At 40.3% G+C, this 18301-nt stretch overlaps 1 protein-coding gene across 3 annotated transcripts in view; it reads left to right on the top strand.

Moving 5' to 3' along the window:
* STON2 (stonin 2) overlaps positions 1 to 18301 on the top strand; it is a 144876-nt gene that overhangs the window by 20723 nt on the left and 105852 nt on the right. For all 3 annotated transcript variants that reach the window (XM_038545481.1, XM_038545482.1, XM_038545480.1), the window contains 2 exons: positions 12793 to 13064; positions 14842 to 15117. In XM_038545481.1, the coding sequence (XP_038401409.1) occupies positions 12977 to 13064; positions 14842 to 15117 (364 nt within the window). In that variant the 5' untranslated portion in view covers positions 12793 to 12976. The remainder of the gene's footprint in view (positions 1 to 12792; positions 13065 to 14841; positions 15118 to 18301) is intronic.

Genomic DNA, 18301 nt, shown 5'->3' with positions numbered 1-18301 from the left:
ACTAAGTGACATTAGTTTTATGGTATCTTTATTACCCTATACACTTATAATCAGTAGTAAGTTCTTAATGCTTTGACAAAAAGCTTTAAAGATCACAAAGCAATCATATTTTTCCTTTTTTTAAAGATTTTATTTATTTATTCATGAGAGACACACACACAGAGAGAGAGAGAGAGAGAGAGAGAGAGAAAGAGACACAGGCAGAGGGAGAAGCAGGCCCCATGCAGGGAGCCTGACATGGGACTCGATCCCAGGTCTCCAGGATCAGGCCCTGGGCTGAAGGCGGCGCTAAACCACTGAGCCACCCAGGCTGCCCATATTTTTCCTTTTGATTATGAAAATTGCTTTGCATAGCTTCAGCTTACATGGTCATTTTTTAAGAAAAAAATAATTTAAAAAATTGTGTTCTAATACATATAAAATTTACCCTCTTAACCATTTTTAAGTGTATGATTCAGTGGCCTTAAGTCCAGGCACGTTTTAGGGCAAGCAACCTTACCATCTATTTCCATAACTCTCATCTTTCAGAACTGAAATTCTGTACCCATTAAATGCTACCTTTCCACTCTCCCCACCCCACTCACTTCATCCTCTAGCAGCCACCATTCTGCTGTCTATTTCTGTGAATGTAACTACTCTAGGGACCTCATATAAGTGGAATCATATGGTATTTATCCTTTTGTGAATAGGCTTATTTCACTTAGCATAGGTCCTCAAGGTTCATTCACATTGTAGCGGAATTTCCTTCCTTTTGAAAGCTGAATAATATTCCATTATATCTAGATACCACATTTTGGTTATGCATAACTCCACGGATGGGCACTGAAGTTGTTTCAGGCTCCCATTACCTACCCACTTTCTTTCTTTCTTTCCTTCCTTCCTTCCTTCCTTCCTTCCTTCCTTCCTTCCTTCCTTCCTTCCTTCCTTCCTTCCTTCCTTCCTTCCTTCCTTCTTATTAAAAAGATGCATTTGTTTTAGAGAGTGTGCAAGTATGAGTGGAAGGAAGGGAAGTGAAAGAGAATCCCAAGCAGACAGCCCATTGAGCACAGAGTCCGTTGACATAGGGCTTGATCTCATGACCCTGAGATCACGACCTGAGCTGGAACCAAGAGTTGGACATTCAACTGACTCTGCCACCCAGGTGCACCTTCAGGTTGCCATCATCTTTCATCTCAACTATATGAAAGATTCCTAATTGTTCTTTCCACTTTCACTCTTTCCCCTTCTAAACTGTTCTCCACTCAGTTTCTGCAAAGGTGAATTAAATTTTGTTGTTCTTTAAATCCTACATTGACTTCTCATTGTGCTCAGCATAAAATCTGAACATCTTGGCTTGGCTTGCAAGACCCTGTGTTCCTAAAACAAATTGCCTTTACAACCTGTTCTTAGGCTTCTGTCCTCCTTGCTCTCACTCTGCTCCCAGTTCAAGATTTTTCTTGTTTGTTGGTTTGTTTCTATCTCAGACTCTGCCTTTGGTTCCCTTTACCTTGAATACTTTCTACTTCTTGTCCAGTCATGCTTGGCTTCTTCTCATCCTTGAAGTAGTAATTAAATATCACTTCTTTAGAGAGATACTCTCCTGTCATCCTAATAACTAGGATCCCTTGTTATTCCTTGTCTTAACCCTGTATTAATTTGTAGGTATTTTACTTAGAGTAGACTTGTTCCATTCTTTTTTTTCCCCCTCTTGAAGGCAGGGTCTGTATTTAAAAGTCATTTACTTTTGTATCCTGAACATCTAGCAGGTCTTTGCTAATAACAATTTGGTGGATGAATTAATAAATATCCTATTTTAAAAAAAGTTTTAGGGACACCTGCTTGGCTTAAGGTGTGATCTTGGGGTCCCAGGATCAAGTCCCACGTTAGGCTCCTTGTAGTAAGCCTGCTTCTCCCTCTGCCTATGCCTCTCTCTCTCTCTCTCTCTCTCTGTGTCTCTCATGGATAACAAATAAAATCTTAAAAAAAAAATAACTTTTTGGAGAGAGAAATCCTATGTAGTATGTGCCAAAGTGCTACATGAATAAATTTGTGTTCTTTTGGTATTATATTATTTTTTATTTATTCCCTACTGGGGATAACAGTTGATGTCATTTGAAGTTCAGTCCCTTATCCATACTGGGAAGTTATTTTTAAAAAAGGTTTTGTCCCTCAAGATTTGGAGCTCTTGAATAATTCTCCTCCCATTTTAAGCCCACAAGATGAGTGGGTTCTCCATCCAGAGCATCACAAAGTTGAAATTAAGGGTCAGCTCACTGTATGCTCATTTGGAACTCAGTCTTCTTCAAGCATATGCTTGTTGTTGGTAGGATTCAGTTCCTTGTGGTTTTAGGATTGTAGTCACCCTGTGGTCATCTTTGTGTCAGCAATGGAGAAACCTTCCTCTCACACTTTGAATCTAACTACTTCTTTTGCTTGCAGTGAGAGAAAACTCTGCTTTTAGTTATCCTAAGGTTAGCTGTTTAGCAACCGTAACTGCTAAAGTTACAGATCTGCAAAATTTCTTTTACTGTGCCGTATGACATAATCTTGTGAGTCGAACAAGGTAGTGGAGATCTTGGGGGTCATCTTAGAATTTAGCTTGCCACATTTAATCTAGAATTGCATCCATCTGCATGTATCAGAAAACCTGATTATAGTAGTTTAAATACAAACATTTTTTTCACATAATAAATATAGAGATGAATGATTATAGATACTGGATCAGTCTCAATAATGTCAGGGCCAATGACTATAGTTTTCTTGTCCTTTCATTTGCAGTTGCAGTGTGATTATCATAGTTCCCCTCATCATGACCATATTCAAGATAGGAAAAAAGAGAAAGGGAGAAGGATTGGGGCTGCATGAGCATTGTCTGTTTACTGCATGGAGATGTGTAATGCAAAGCAAGAAAAAGTGAAGACAAAAAACACTCTCAGAACTTCAGTTCTCCCCATACCTCCCTCTATATCTCATTGACCAGAACTTGGTTAAATGGCCACCCCTTGGTGCAAGGGAGATGGGAAGGCAGGAATAGAAACTTTTTTGCTTGGCTTAACCAATAACAACCCATCCCCTGGTGCTGGATCAGGAGAAGAAATGGATGTTGGGGATCCAGCTAACACATTTGTTATACCTATTTTCTGAAAGGCAGAATGTGGTGTTGTGGGAAGAGTACAGAAGTTAGAGTCATGAGACTTGTGATCCTTTACCAAATCTGTCATGGTTCACTGTGCGACCTTAGGTTAGTCAAGCAACCTCCCTGAGTCAGTTCATGTCTCTATCAAATGAGAAAAATATGTTTTACTTATCTCGAGGTTATTGTAAAAATGAATTGAAATCAACCACGAAGTTTTTTGCATCCTGGGAATATATGTTAATTGTAATTTTTTGGTCAATATTTGGTATAAAAATAAGAGTATATTTCTTTGATTCCAAGAAATGTGTGTATGTGTATTTGTACATATGTATGTATAGACACATATACATGTAAACATACATATTTAAAAATATTTTATGATCTCTAAAATGAGATGAGATGCATTTTATAATCAATGGTATCTTAGTTTCAGTGATGTATAATAATATTTTGCTTAGCTTTTTGTAGAGTCTTAGGTTATGCCAAGGAAATATGACCACCATTGGGACTCTAAAGATTCCTATAGACTCCTTGGCAACTGTCAGTCTTTTTTTTTTATTCAAGATTTTATTTATTCATTTGAGAGAGAGAGAGAGCATGAGTGGAGGAGAGAGGCTGAGGGAGAGGGAGAACCAAACTCCCTGCTGAATAGGGAACCTGACACGAGGTTTGATCCCAGCACCTGGAGATTATGACCTGAGCCAAAGGCAGACACTTAACCTTCTGAGCCATCCAGGTGCCCTGGCAACTGACAGTCTTATGATGGAACATGTCAAGTGATTGACTTATGGCTCTAAAATACAGATGGAGAGAAATTACACCAACTCCCTACCTTCATTCAGGATTCTTCATACAGTATTCCTATTCCAAATATGAAACTAAAGTAAGCCAAGATGAGTTTACCAAGATGGAGTAAGCCAGGACCTCCTAAGAGTTTGAGGTACTAGAAAGTGTTCTGCAAACCCTAAAGGGTGACCTTCTGCTGAGGTTATTCATTACATTCTGAATGTAACATACTGTTCAGGCACCTGGGAATGTCCTTTAGGGTCACTGCCTCAGGAATGTACCAAAGATCAGATACAACCTGTGTTTCAGGCCAAGTGTGACATAGATCCTTGACTCTGAATGTGGAGCCATGGAGTTCTTTAATAACACAGCTATCAGAATTGTTTATTTTGAAGAAAAATCACATCATAGAATATTTGTAATTATAACTTTGGGATATATGTATTTATATATGTGTGTATGTGTATAATATAATAATGTGACTTTAGAGAGGACAAAAACAGATATCTAGGGATGGGAAATTATGGTGTATACGATTGAAAGAGAAATAGGGGTGAGTTAGTTCATGGAGAATCACGGATACATACCGATGTTAATTAAAATATGATTTATGTTCCTTTTGGAGTTCTTATGTATGGTTTACTTGAGGCTGGGGTGTTTATTTTATTTGCCAATTTGCAGTGGACGAGGAGTAATCAGGTTTTTTGTTTTTGGTAATTTTTAAAGATTTATTTATTTATTTAAAAGAGCTTTTATTTATTTATTTGATATAGAGCCAGAGAGCATTAGCAGGGAGAATGGCAGAGACGGAGAGAGAGGGAGAAGCAGACTCCCCATTGAGCTTCCCAGATGCCTCAAGAATAATATATTTAAATGGAAGAAGAGATGGTAAAAAGATAGTAGCGCATACAACCAAAGCTACTTACCTTTTCCTTTTGGGAACGTCAAAGCACCTGTTAATTAAAGAGTGTGTATGTGTGTTTGTGTGTGTGTGTTCTGATTCTGTTAAAATGAACTCTCTTCTCTCCTAAAGGAAAAGACTTAAGAAGAAGGAAGAAAAGCAGTGTTCCAAGTCTTGAATCTGATATAGGTCTTTGTCATAGGGTAATTGTGCCTTCCGGGCTTCTGTTTATTCTGAGAAATTACGAAACAAGTGGCATGGTTACTTTAACTTCATGATTAAATCTTTGTGATTTCTTTAGTCCACTGTGACAGAAGTCTCCGAGCACAAAACCATGCTTGATATTATTTTGTATCATACATTACACATTCTGAGTGCAGAATAGATGTTCAGGAAGTTGGTTGAATGTCTTGCTTTAGAAAAAAACCTTTGCAGAAATACATACAATCTATGCAGTCTTAGTTTTTCATTCTTACTTTCTTCCCAGTTTTCTTTTTGACCTTGAGATACTTGTCTTTGATCAGAAAAAGGCTGAGGCCTTACTTTAGGGTTTGGAATTGGCACGAGGATCTAGTTTGAGATGTTTCTGCATAAACCCCAAACAGATGGCTGGATAGTGTTTGCCAGTAGCCTCAAAACCCAACAAGCGGATGCAGAAATGTCCAAAGTAGCTATCTAGTTGAATACATATGGCAAAGAGATATAAGGGGGAGATGGCTAAATTCTCAGATTTAAATAACCTTTTGGATCACTAACCAAACAAGAATTTGTTACACTATTATGAAGCATAGCTAACCAAACCAAACATTTTCTCAGCTCTGAAGGGATGGAATTAATCCATACAGCTATATGAAACCCTCCTTTCCTTTACATATGATTTATGAAAGTTTTCTAAAACTTTTAACTAACATTTCCAGGACATCACTATACAGTCACCCTAATTTAGATGATCTGAACTGGACTCTTTCTCTTTTTAAAAATGATTGTCAGAGGGAATGTTTCCCGGGAAGATTTCCAATTTGGGCCATAACTGGTAACAAACTAGTCCTTGTGCATTGTACTACCATAAAACTACTGGACAATGTATGAGGCAACTATTTTCAAGTATTGGTCAATGGAAAGCACAGTATTTCAATCCTGAGAGAAGGAAAGCTCATGAGATGAGCCTGATGATCACTTTGGCTCTCTTCCAGGGGAGAGTTTCCTGATGTAGCATTGTATGCTGAAGTCTGCACTGAGCACAGCAGTCCTGCTGAGCTAAGGAAACAGATCAGAGTCTGGGGCAGTTGAAGCAGCTGGTATCTGCTGGGCAGGGCATTAGAATATAGAGAGTAGCAAGAGGAAGGGGGGAGCAGAAGTGTGTCTGGGTATACCCAGGGAATCCTTGGCCTGCCTGGAGTGCGCATGTACAGACAAAACCATAGGAGATTTACTAAAAGTGGTGGCTTCTAGGTTGAGAATGGAACAGAAATAGTAGAGATCAAGCAATACTAGGAGATGTTGGCAGTGTAGCCCAGCCACATTGGAAAGACCTTCTTAACACATTATTAACATTCTAAGCATTCAGAAGAGACACAAAAATTTTATGTCTTAGGGGTAAGGAACATGCTTTCAAGCAGGATTGATAAAAATATTTTGTAGAGTTAGGTAATTATTTTAGGTCCTGTGAGCTATACAGTATCTGTTTTAACTGCTCAACTTTCTATTGTAGAGCAAAAGCAGCCATAGACAGTATGTAAATGAATTTGCATGGTTTTGTCTCAATATAACTTTATTTGTGAAAAAAGGCAGAGGGCCAGCCTGTGTCATGGCTGTAGTTTGCCAGCTGCTCTAGAGTAAGACCTACTCTAAACCCACCCTAATTTCACCCTGTTGAAATCTGCCGTGGATATTGAGTTTGGAAGTTGAGTTCTGCTGCTGTCAGAGGGGCTTAGGAGACATCTTCTTTGGCTTTTTACCAATCCATCCAACAAAGTGGAGACCAAGCCCATACAGGATGAGTGTGAGCAAGCAGGTTAACTTCTGACAAAAATCAACTCTGCAGAGGAAGATCAAATCCAGAATATGTTCAGTGTATCATCAACAATTAGTAGGTATGCAAAGAAATAGGAAAATATTAATTTTAATATTAAAATAATTTTAAAAAGTCAACAGAAACTAATCCCTAAATGGCCCAGATGTTGGATATGGCAGACAAAACCTGTAATACAGCTATTATAAATATGTATAAAGAACTAAAGGAAAATATTGTTATAAGGAGTAAACATATAGGGCATCTCAACAGAGAAATAGAAACTGTAAAAGAGTCTAATAAAAATTTTAGAATAGAAAAGTTGAATCATTAAGATGAAAAATTCACAGGATGAGATTAACAGGAAATGAAGATGATAGAAGAGTCAGCGAACTTGAAGAGAGATCAGTAGGAGAGGAGATAAAGCCAACTCCTTATCAGAAACAATAGAAACCAAAAGTCAAAATATGAAAGGAAAGGAAAAGTCAACCTTAAATTCTATGTCTACTGAAAAATATCCTTCAAAAACAAAGATGAAATAAAGAGTGGAGTATTATAGAGCCATGCTGTTCAGTAGAAATAGAGTACAAACCACATACATATTATTTTAAATTTCCTGGTTGCCCCATTTAAAAAATGTTAAAGGAAACAGGTGAAATTAACAGTATGTTCTATTGGGCCCAATAAATCTAATATATTATCTTTCAACATGTAATCAATGTAAAAATTATTAAGTAGATATTTTACACATTTTTGTACTCTCTGAAATCTGGTATATATTTTATACTTAAAGAACAACTCAGTTTGGACTAGCTACATCTTAATATTACTTGGTGTCTTGTGGCTACTGTGTTGGAATTGGATAGCAGAGTTTTAGATCAGAAAGAAAAGGAAATGAACATGTTGCCTATGTCTAGAATGTTCCTCAAGCTATCTTATATACAGCGTGTAAATTAACCTTAGCAAAACATTGCCTGCTCGAAACCCTGAGGAGTGGTAAAACAAGTTAATTTGCTCATTCACTAATTCAGCCATTTACTCAATATTTACAAAATGCAAGACCCTATTCTAAGAGTAGAAGACATCGACAAGAAAACAATCTAATCCCCTTTCTCAGGGAGCTTACATGCTAATTAGCATGAGAGCTACATTGGCAAATAATGTCATTATAATTTGATAAACTAATGTAAGTGAGACACTGTAAGTACACAGAAGATATGGGGGATAAGGGGCAAGTGGGATGAAGGAGAGTCCAGGAAGGGTACCATGTATCAGAGTTCTTGGTTGTAAGCAACAGAAACTGACTCTGCCTAACACAAGGAGGAAAGGAGTCTATGGCTCTGAGGGGCCATTCAGGGGTTTTTAAGCAGAGCTGTGGCATGGGCATTTCAGCTTTTAGGAACAACACTCTGGCACAGTAGATTGGGTAGTACTTTGGAGGGATGTGACCAAGAAGGCAAGGAGAAAGGTAAAACGCTGGTGCTTATCTAGGTGAGAGACAGTGAGCGGCTGAATCAAGGCCCTTGGGAATGGAAAAGGTAGTTTCAAGAGGTCAAACTCATTCTGGAATGTAGAGCTGTCACTGTTCTAACGCCTCCTTTTCCAGTGCACTCAACACCACGCCTACCATCTCCTCCCATAAACACAACATAACTCACTGACATCTAAACATGCCAGTCCTGCTCCCCCTTCCTAAAATGGCTTTGCCCCTCCACTGTTTTGCTCAGAGCCCTCCCTTCCAATTTAAGGGGTAGCTCATGACTGCCTGCTGCTCAGTAGTCTCTTAATTAATTCCTTGATGCTCTGCAGTTATTGTTTTGATGGATAACCTGTCAAAATAGGTTAGAGAACCGACTGTGTTATTGTTTTATGTGGCTGCCATACCCCTCTGCCATCTGCTGTAAGCTGCTTGAGGCCAGTGATGCTGTCTTGTTCTCCCTTGTGCCATCTGGCCCTAAAATGGGCCCAGTACAGAGAGCTCAGTACACATTCCTGATAATGCTGGCCCCTGACATCGCCCAAGACACTGGGGTCCTATTGTGGCCGATGGTTTCCATCTCTAAGCTTCTTGTCAGTGCAGTCTGAGGAACATTAATCTCGCATAGGCACATTTCTTCAGTCACTCTCCACTCTTCAACCTTAGGTAGCTCCATTTCCAACGGAACTGTTCTCAGCTGGTAAGGCTACCAATCCTCTCTCCCCACATTTCCTCCGTAAGCACCTCAGCTTTCATCAGACTGACCTCTTCACTGGCCTAGAAACAAGCCCACTTATGATGATCCTCTGTCCCGAGTTGTGCTCAGATATTCTTTCTCTTCCCTTCTGCTGGTCCAGATGTGAGGATATCCTTCAAATCCTAGAAGTCTGCTCAGTTCTTTACGGTTCCAGCCCTTGCAGATCTCTCTATGGCTAAACAGCATTTCTGGTGTGTCCTGCAGCAGGATGATTTCCAGATTTGTTGTTTGCTCTTCTTTGTCCCCAGCTAGATTGCAAGCTGCTTGAGGGTCACTATCTCAAAGGGTGCTTAGTATATTTCCAAACACATAGGGCTCTTGAATGTGTATCAGGATTGGCACAAAATAGATCCATTTCTAAGTGACTCCCATTTTATTAGCCAACTGTGTTTTCCATCCCCAGATTTTAGTGTGTAAGGGATGCTGAGAAAGAAGCTGCTCTCTGAAGTGGCAACCCAGAGACTTCAATGAAACTTGTAGTGCCTCTTGGTCAATCCTGCTGCTGATACTGAGTCACTCCCCATTTGTGGTGATTTTAAACCTCACTTTATGATTCACATTCTAAAAATGGGGTGAGGTTTTCACAGCGAACCCAATTCCAGTGTGAACTTAGCCTCACAATTATTGGGTTCCTCTGTGGTTTCCAGCTGCTAGCATAGCACTCTGCATGGTCAAGCATCTTGTGGCTTATTGGATATGGCTGTTGTCATGGCAAGTACCCAGAATCCATTTCACAGAATTATGATAGAGGGATCCCTGTAATAAATTTGTTCCACTAGGCTTTTTTGGGAATGCTTATTATCTGTAACCAGTCCATCTCTGGACCTGGGATGGACAAGCTAAGGAAGTGTAGGTAAAGCTTTGGGGCTCTTCTTTCATTCATGCTTTGAGTAGTAGTCTCTGTTCCTCAGCTAGACTGTGACCTTGTCTGTAAAGAGGAGGTCAAGTGCTTGACTCCATATAACATCTGGGAGAATTGCTCTAAAAATGATTGAAAAGAGAAATCCCTAATGCCAGCATATGTAAATGACAGAAATGGGGTAGTTTTATGAAATTTGTATTCTAGTCCCAAGACTTCCACTAATGCGCTGTGTGACTTCTCGCATGTAATTTAACAACAGCAGCGACTGCTATTGCTGACATTCATAAGGAGTTTGGACTGGGGCCTGGCACATAGTAAGACCTCTATGTTACAGAGGGTTCATTACTCCCAGTACTAAGCACCCTGTGTATATCCTCTCTCTTAATCCTTAAAATTATGAAGTGAGTCTTGTTGTTCCTACTGTACAGGGGTGAAATGAGGCTTAAAGGCTGTATAGGATTCAAGTCCCAGGCCCATGCTCTCATCCTGTGTTGCTATGTTTGATTTCCTTGGGTCTCCGTTTACTCATCTGTGAACTTGAGAGTTGGACCTTTGGTCTTTAAAATCTTTGAGCTCTAAAATTTCTCAGTATTTGTCCCATTGCCTTCACCCTTTTCCTTCTCCTCTCGTCCCCTCCCCCACCCACACTCATCTGTGAATTTTGCTGGATTCATCATCACGGGGTCAGGAGGATGTTTTTCCCATTGAGCTATGACGCTTCATGTGTCAGCACATGGACTTGTGTTGTGGCTTTTTGTTGTTGCTGGACTTGGCTTACATGCTGCTGTTGTAGGGAGAGGAGGAGCCTGACTCTACTATTCTGCTGTCTTATCTTGGCCTGCAGCCACCAGCACACTGAGCGACCTTGATGTTTGATGGGACTTGAGAACAGCTTGAAGGGAGAAGTCCGCTGGAGTCAGCTTTAGGGTCTTTGAGCTCTGTGTGGTTCTCTGATGAGGTCTGGTTTTGGAGCACTGTATTCTCCAGGCTGTTTGCATACGTCTGGTCCTATGGTTGGTAAGAATCTTAGGAGACGGACTTGGAAGAGAGATTTCCAGGCTTTCCATTCTCTGCACAGCTGGAGTATCCTGGCAGATTTCCACATGGGGAATTTCGCAGATTGTTTCATTATGGTTCTGTTGTAATTGGTGTTTGTAAAGTACTTTAGTTGGGGGAGTTTGCATATATTCTAGTGGTTTGTTTTGTTTTGTTTTTGTGTGTGTGTGTTTGTGTGTGTCTGTGTTCCAAAGATCAGAGTGTTTTGGCACTAGAAGACCTAGGTTTTAGGGTTGTATTGATCACTTCTTAGCTTGGTGCATCTAACACACCTGATGTTATGGCCTCTAGTTGATGATTCTGTGGATAAGGTCTTAATCATGGAGGAAGAAGAGTCCTATTTGTCACTATCCTGGAATGTGTGAATTCTTCCAGTTATAAGCCAGGAGGAAACATCTTAGGGCATCAAACAAGGGTCTCAAAACAATGAAGGTGATGGATAAATCACTCCTCTCACCCCAAATTTCTTCATCTGTGAAAGATTATAGTTATATCTGCCTTACTTAACTAAAATGGCTATCAAATCAAATGAAGTATGGTATGAAAATATGTTTCTGGGGGTGCCTTGGTGGCTCAGTTGATTAAATGTCCAACTCTTGGTTTCAACTCAAGCCATGATCTCACAGTTGTGGAATTAAACCCTGAGTTGGGCCATGCTTAGTGAGGAGTCTACTTCAGATTCTCTCTCCCTCTCCCTCTTATTCACTCTCTCTCTCTCTCAAATAAATAAAATATTTTAAGAAATATTTTTAAAATATGTTTCTAAAAATTATAAATGTATGAAAGCAGTTATTTTTAGGCAGTATTATACAGGGGAACTGTTTTAACAACCAAAAAAGACAAAAACTATTAAATATTTCTATTCTGATTAACCCCAGCATAGATTATTTATAGCAGGTGATAACCTATACTAAAATTTCCTCAACATTTTATTTTATTATGCACCAGTCAGAAGGATATGGGTTAAATTATTCTAGACCAAAATGAATATTGTAAGTATTCCATTAATAAGAACTGATATTATTCAGGGCAAATAGTAGCTCTTTTGTGGAAACATTAATTTTTAATTGATTCAGATTTTATTAATTTATCATAAGACCAAGAGCTAGGTTCAAACTGTAAATGGACATTAATAGTACAAACAGAATTATGAGTCTATTAAGTATCTTTCTATATACATAGAACATAATTGTAATGTGAGTAAAGGCTAGACTTTTATGTACTAATTCAAATTGGCCTAGATTGAAAACGTGTTTTTTTGACTCACATTTTATAAAGCAAATATTCCCTTCCCCTTTACTCCAAATGAACAAGATGATTCCATTTCTATTTCTCTTGATTGGTAAACCATGCTTGGAGGTACCATCTGGAGATAGTTGGGTTTCTGCCAGGGATTTAAATCAAGCTTGCAAAGAGCTACCTGCCTAAGGCAAAAAGTGCTATGATTTAAGAGGAAAGAACATGCTTTTATTTTACCATCTAGTAAAAGAGAGTGAAAGTACTTTGAAAAGTTTTTTGTTTTGCAACAATAGCCTTATATTATAAATGAAAGTATTTCCAAAATATAATAATTGGGGAAATTTGGGAATCTGATTACTAAAATTTGCGTGATTATTTACAAGTCTGATATGAAGTCATATGCAGAGATCTTGATGCTAAAGGCAGATATTTCTGTATAAGAAGCGGCAACAAGACAGGGCAGAGACGAGTAATACAAGTTGAAAACACCCAGACCTCCTCGTGGGCAGTGTTGAAAACCCTGGACCTGTGTGGATTGGAGATAATGTGATAGTTGTCCTTTTTCATTTTTATTATTTTTTTACACAGATTTCTGCTTGGCAGATTAGCCAAAGGCAAGAGGAGCTAATCTATGTTCTAAGTCTGCCCTCTGCAAGACCCTTATAATAGAGCCGAGGCCCGAAGTCCACTGCGCCACCATACCTCCACCCCAGACATTACTCTGGGGTCTGCCTGAGACTGTCGGTGTGAAGATGACCAGTGCCTTCCTAGCATGACGACCTTGGACCATGTGATCGCTACCCACCAGTCAGAGTGGGTCTCCTTCAATGAGGAGCCACTCTTTCCTGTCCCATCTGAGGGTAAGAAGTGCAGCAAAGAGCCACAACTGTTTATAATGACTTCTACTTGATCATTCTTTGGGTGGGATCTTAATACGTAAAAAAGAGCCAGTTTGTCACTTTCCTCAAGTGCAGATTTTTCCACTTTTGAAGCCTGGGGTAAGTATTTTAGGAAACTTAGAGTCCCAAACAAGAGGGCCTGGAAATACCAAAAGTATTGGTGCTTTCTTCCAAGGAGCATAAACTTTGTATTTACAAAGTACGTCATACTCAACCTTATAGGGTCCTACTCAACCTTATAGGGTGTTACTCCCAGCAGCAATTTGGATTTCCTCAGTTTTTAAAGCATAGTTGTGAAGCGTGACAGGTGCTAGAGCCAGATTGCTTGGGCTTGGATGCTGGCTCTGTCACAGCTAAGTGATGTGCCCTTGGGTAGATGGTTTATTTAACCTCTCTGTGAAGTAGCTTATCTGTGTAGTAGGGGTAATTACAGTACCTTTCTCAGGAGGGCTGTGAGGATTAAATGAATTAATATATGTAAAGTGCTTAGAACAGTGCCTGGCACATGGAAAGAACTCAGTTAATTGCCATCCATGATTATGGTGAAGCTGGCTAAATTGACTTCTAGGGACCTGCTGCTCAGGGATGAAGGTCAAGGTAGGGGACAGGAGATATTTGCAGAGCCTTGTCAGGTGAACCTGCTCCACTGCAGCTAGCACTGCTCAGCTTCATTTACAGCACCTGGAAAGTGTGAGTTGACAGGTGAGCTGTCCAGTATGGTGGCCATGTGGCTATTGAGTCCTTGAAATGCAGCTAGTCTGAATTGAGATGTGTTTTAAGTATAAAATACATCGAATTTCAAAGACCTAGTGAAAGTAAGATAATTCATTAGTAACTTTTATATTAATTATATGTTAGAATTACAACTTTTCAACATGCTGAGTTGAAATTTATATTACTAAAAATAATTCACCTCTTTTACTTTTTTCTTAATCTGGCTACTAAAAAAATTAAAATTACATATGTGGTTCAGCTTTTATTTCTGTTGGGCAGTGCTAGTCTAAAGCGTTTGGTTACGTGCAGGTAGACTAGTTTGTTTGGCTAATGATGGCAGAAAAAAGTTTTATGTTAGTACCTTTATTTTTAAAAAGTTTTCATATAATAAAATTGACCTCTTTTGGCATGCAGTGGTGAAACTTTAATCGATTTGTGTAACCACCGCCACAATTAGAATATAATTATTTAAAAAAAATTTTTTTTGAAGGCTGTTAAGTATCCTAGGACCAATAAAGTGCTAGAAAGGTAGGGGAAGAGCCTCTGGGCCTCATTCAGCTGGATCGTCAGTACAGAGTTTGCACCTGGCAGTCCACAGACATGTATAGTTTGGACTGCATGGAGTTTGAAGTGTGAATTTGAATGTGAATGTATTTAGTCCAGACAGAAGCTCTCCTGTTCAGCCAAAGTCTCCATCAGTCCCTGTTGCCTTTTGCTTTTCTCCTCTAAGCATTTTTGTGACCGCCTATCAGTGGAGTAGATGCTAGGATAATAGTGAATAAGGCTTCCAGTCTCAGCCTGCCTGGGTGCTGTTTGTAGGCATGCTGAGGTTATCCTTCGTATATACAATGTTAGGAAAACACTCCGTCAGCGTAGAGACAGGTGGGCGTGAGTGTTTCTGCACTCACCAGAATGGTACGTCTTGTGGTCACCCCTTACCTATCCTTGGATTTTCCTTCATGAGACAGTTTTGAAGAGTGGGCTTCCTCACATCATTGATGGTGGTGTCCGGTATCTGTTTCAGGGGGCACCGAAGAGCATCTCCCAGCACTGTCATCCTATTCAGACCAGTCTGAGAGCTCCTCCGGGGAGAACCATGTGGCGGATGGAGGCTCCCAGGAGCTTTCCCACTCAGAGCAGGATGACTCCTCCGAAAAGCTGGGCCTCATTTCTGAAGCAACCTCCCCTCCTGGGAGCCCTGAGCAGCCCCCACCTGACCTGGCCTCAGCCATCAGCAACTGGGTTCAGTTTGAAGACGACACCCCCTGGGCTAGCACATCACCGTCTCAGAAGGAAACAGGTGAGACAGGTGGGAGGTTGAGAAGGGTTTTGGCTTAGGTCTGTGCTCACCAGGGGTGCTTTTCCAGGAGAGATCTACAGGGTTGCCAGGATTCTACTTTTACCAGAACCCTTTGGTGGCGGCCCTACAGGAGAGCTGGTGGAGATCTCATCTGGCTTAATTCTACAACTAGGGTTTGTTATTCAAGCATATAGAAGGATTTATGTGTTCTGGACCATTTCTAGCCTTCTGTACTTGTGCCTGGATGTTGACCTGTCTTTGGAAGTATGCATATTTATTATCTATTAGGTATTGGAATTATGTTTGCTCAGCACCTAAATTATAAGCTCCTTATGAGCAGAAATGAATGTCTTTCAGAACGTGGACCACCATCAATTTCTAGAGTCACTAGGTAAACATGGATATTCTTGTGTCCCAGACCCGTTAGATCTAAATTTTCAAGAGTGGGGACTGTCCTTAATGATAATTCTCTTATATTGTGGCACTTAAATAGCCAGAAGCTACCCTGGGGAGCTTAACAAAGCCAGAGAATTGTTCGTCCCCACCCTGCTCACCTGGCTGCTGATTCTGTTGTGTACCAAAGCATGCCAATGCTGACTGGATCACTTTTGTGACCATCTTAGTTCCCTATGTCCTGCATAACAAATTACCACAAACTTAATGGTTTAAACAGCATAACTTTATTTTCTTACAGTTCAAAAGTCTGTAGTTCGAAAGTCCATGTATTGGACTTGGTGTCACTGGGCTAATTCAGAGTGTTGGCAAGGCTGCATTCCTTCCAGAAGGCTCTAGGGAAGAATCTGTTTTCCTTGCCCTTTCTAGCTTTTGGATGCTGCCCACATTCCGTGGCACATGTCCCCTTCCTCTGTCTCTAAAGCCAACATTGTTGCATCTCTCTGCCTTTCTTCTGTAATCACAGCTCCCTCTGATTTCTGCCTACCTCTTCCACTTTTAAGGACCTTGTGATTACATTGGGCTCACCAAGATAATCCAAGATAATCATTCTAAGGTCCTATACTCTTTCATATTTTTAAAAGATTTTATATTATATTTTAAAAGATTTTATTTATTTGATAGAGAAAGAGAGAGCACGAGCTAGAGGAGCGGCAAAAGGAGAGGGAGAGGGGCAAGCCGACTCCCCACTGAGTGTGGAGCCCAACACAGGGCTCAATCTCAGGACACTGAGATCATGACCTGAACCAAAGTCAAACACTTAACTGACTGAGCCACCCAGGCGTTCCTATATTTCTTCATATTTAAACATCATTTTCCCTTGTTATTTATCATTTGGTTGTGGTCTTCCTCAGAGCTTTTGTTCAGTAGTGCCCTAGATCAGTGGTGTCCACTTGGAGAAATCTGTGTGTTGGCTGGATGGCTAGTTCTACGAAATGAGTGGTCATCTGATTCTTTTTAGTTTTTAGTCTAATCTGACAATATAGAAATGATTTGTCCATCAATGTCTCATTCGTCCACTCTAAAAAATGCTTCTCTTAGTTTATTAATTTCTAGCAAGAAGACTCTGGACCTCTTTTGGGCTACAGCTTCACCCTGTGTGTATTAAGTAAACTTTTTCTAATGGACAGCCCATGAATGAATTAGAATTGGAGCAAGGGAGGTTCCCTGGGTGGCTCAGCGGTTAAGCGCCTGCCTTCGGCCCAGGGAGTGATCCTGGAGTCCCGGGATTGAGTCCCACATCAGGCTCCCTGCTTGGAGCCTGCTTCTCCCTCTGCCTGTGTCTCTGCCTCTCTCTCTCTCTCTCTCTCTCTCTCTGTCTCTCATAAACAAACAAATAAATAAACAAACCTTTAAAAAAATAATTGGGGCAAGGGAGATACTTGATGTGCTGTATTTAAATGTGCTGAAATCAGGAATCTGTTGGTGAGCTGTGAAATATATCGGTGTGTCTCAATGCATGTAGGTGGCGAAGTTCAGCCAGAAATAAGGAAAATCTGTAGAAACTGTTCATGGCTTCTGCTGTCTTTCTAGCCATGTCAGTATCACCAGAACAAACCGATTCTCGTTCCTATAATGTAGTTGCAGTTTCTTTGTTTCTTCCTATTCTATTCCCGTGTCCTGTTTGCTTCTGTTACGTGCCTAGCACTTTCTAGTCAGACATCTCTATGTCAGGAGAAAGAGGAAAATATCTATTTTAGACTTGGGGGAAGGGAAGTTTCCTCTACCCTCCAAAATTTCTTCTGGCTGGTCTAAGACTTCAGTTGACATGAGACAGATTCATAGGAGAAAAGAAAATATAATTTTGTACTTTGGGAACCCCATGTATAAAAAAGGTTCATAGGCTGGTAAAATGAGGTGTATGTGCCATCCTGAGCTAAGGAGTGGGATAGGGGCCTGAGGCTTCAAAGGAGAGGAGGGCAGTTCCCAGGACAGTAAGAAGAGCAGATGTTTGGATGTTTGCCCTGCCATGCAGATGGGTCACTCAGATAAAATTTATCTGGTAATAACCCTTATTCTGGGAAAGATACTCCAGTTAGACTCTAACTAGGTAGTTAAAGGAGGGACAGTAGTTTCTCTCCAGCCTGCAGGATCTCCGTTGCCTTCAGCTCAAAATAGTCCCCATGCCAAGGTGGTTTTGGGGAGACCTATTTTGAACCCCTTCAGCCCTGTCCCATGCAGCTTCTTTGTGAATATTTTTTGATGAGACGATCATGATCTTGACCTAAAAAAAAGAGGGAAAATGGGATGGATTAATGCTATTCCTCATCTGGATTTCTGGAAGCAGACAGTGGAACCTTCCATGGCCAGCTATTCCATACCTTCACATCTAGGCGTGCAGGGAGAAGCTGGGAAAGATAGCAGATGTGTGCACACACGTGGAGTAGTTAGGTGGAAAACTGTTTTCTGGGATACTCCTTTTCCATCCCCCCGGGTCCCATTCCTGCACTGTTCACAGTTTTTCTGGCAGATGAAGAGCAAAAGAAGAAAAAAAAAAACCAACCAACCAAATAATCAAAAGAATTTATTTTTTAAGCTGTGCCACCTACAAATAAAACCAAGGGAGTGTTGGATTTTAGCCTGGAATGGCGTTGTACTACTTGCCCAAATTAAAATGCAAGGAGGCTGGAGGCACAGTTGAGTAAGGGACTCAAAGAGACTGTCATTTGTAGTAAATCTCTTATTTTTATAGCATCTAATCATCAGAAGCTACACTGGGGAACTTAAATAA

This window comes from Canis lupus, chromosome 8, assembly GCF_011100685.1.
Source record: "Canis lupus familiaris isolate Mischka breed German Shepherd chromosome 8, alternate assembly UU_Cfam_GSD_1.0, whole genome shotgun sequence".
Taxonomy (NCBI): Eukaryota; Metazoa; Chordata; class Mammalia; order Carnivora; family Canidae; genus Canis; species Canis lupus.
The sequence above is the reverse complement of the archived record's forward strand: the minus strand, read 5'-3'. Positions and strand labels throughout refer to the sequence as shown.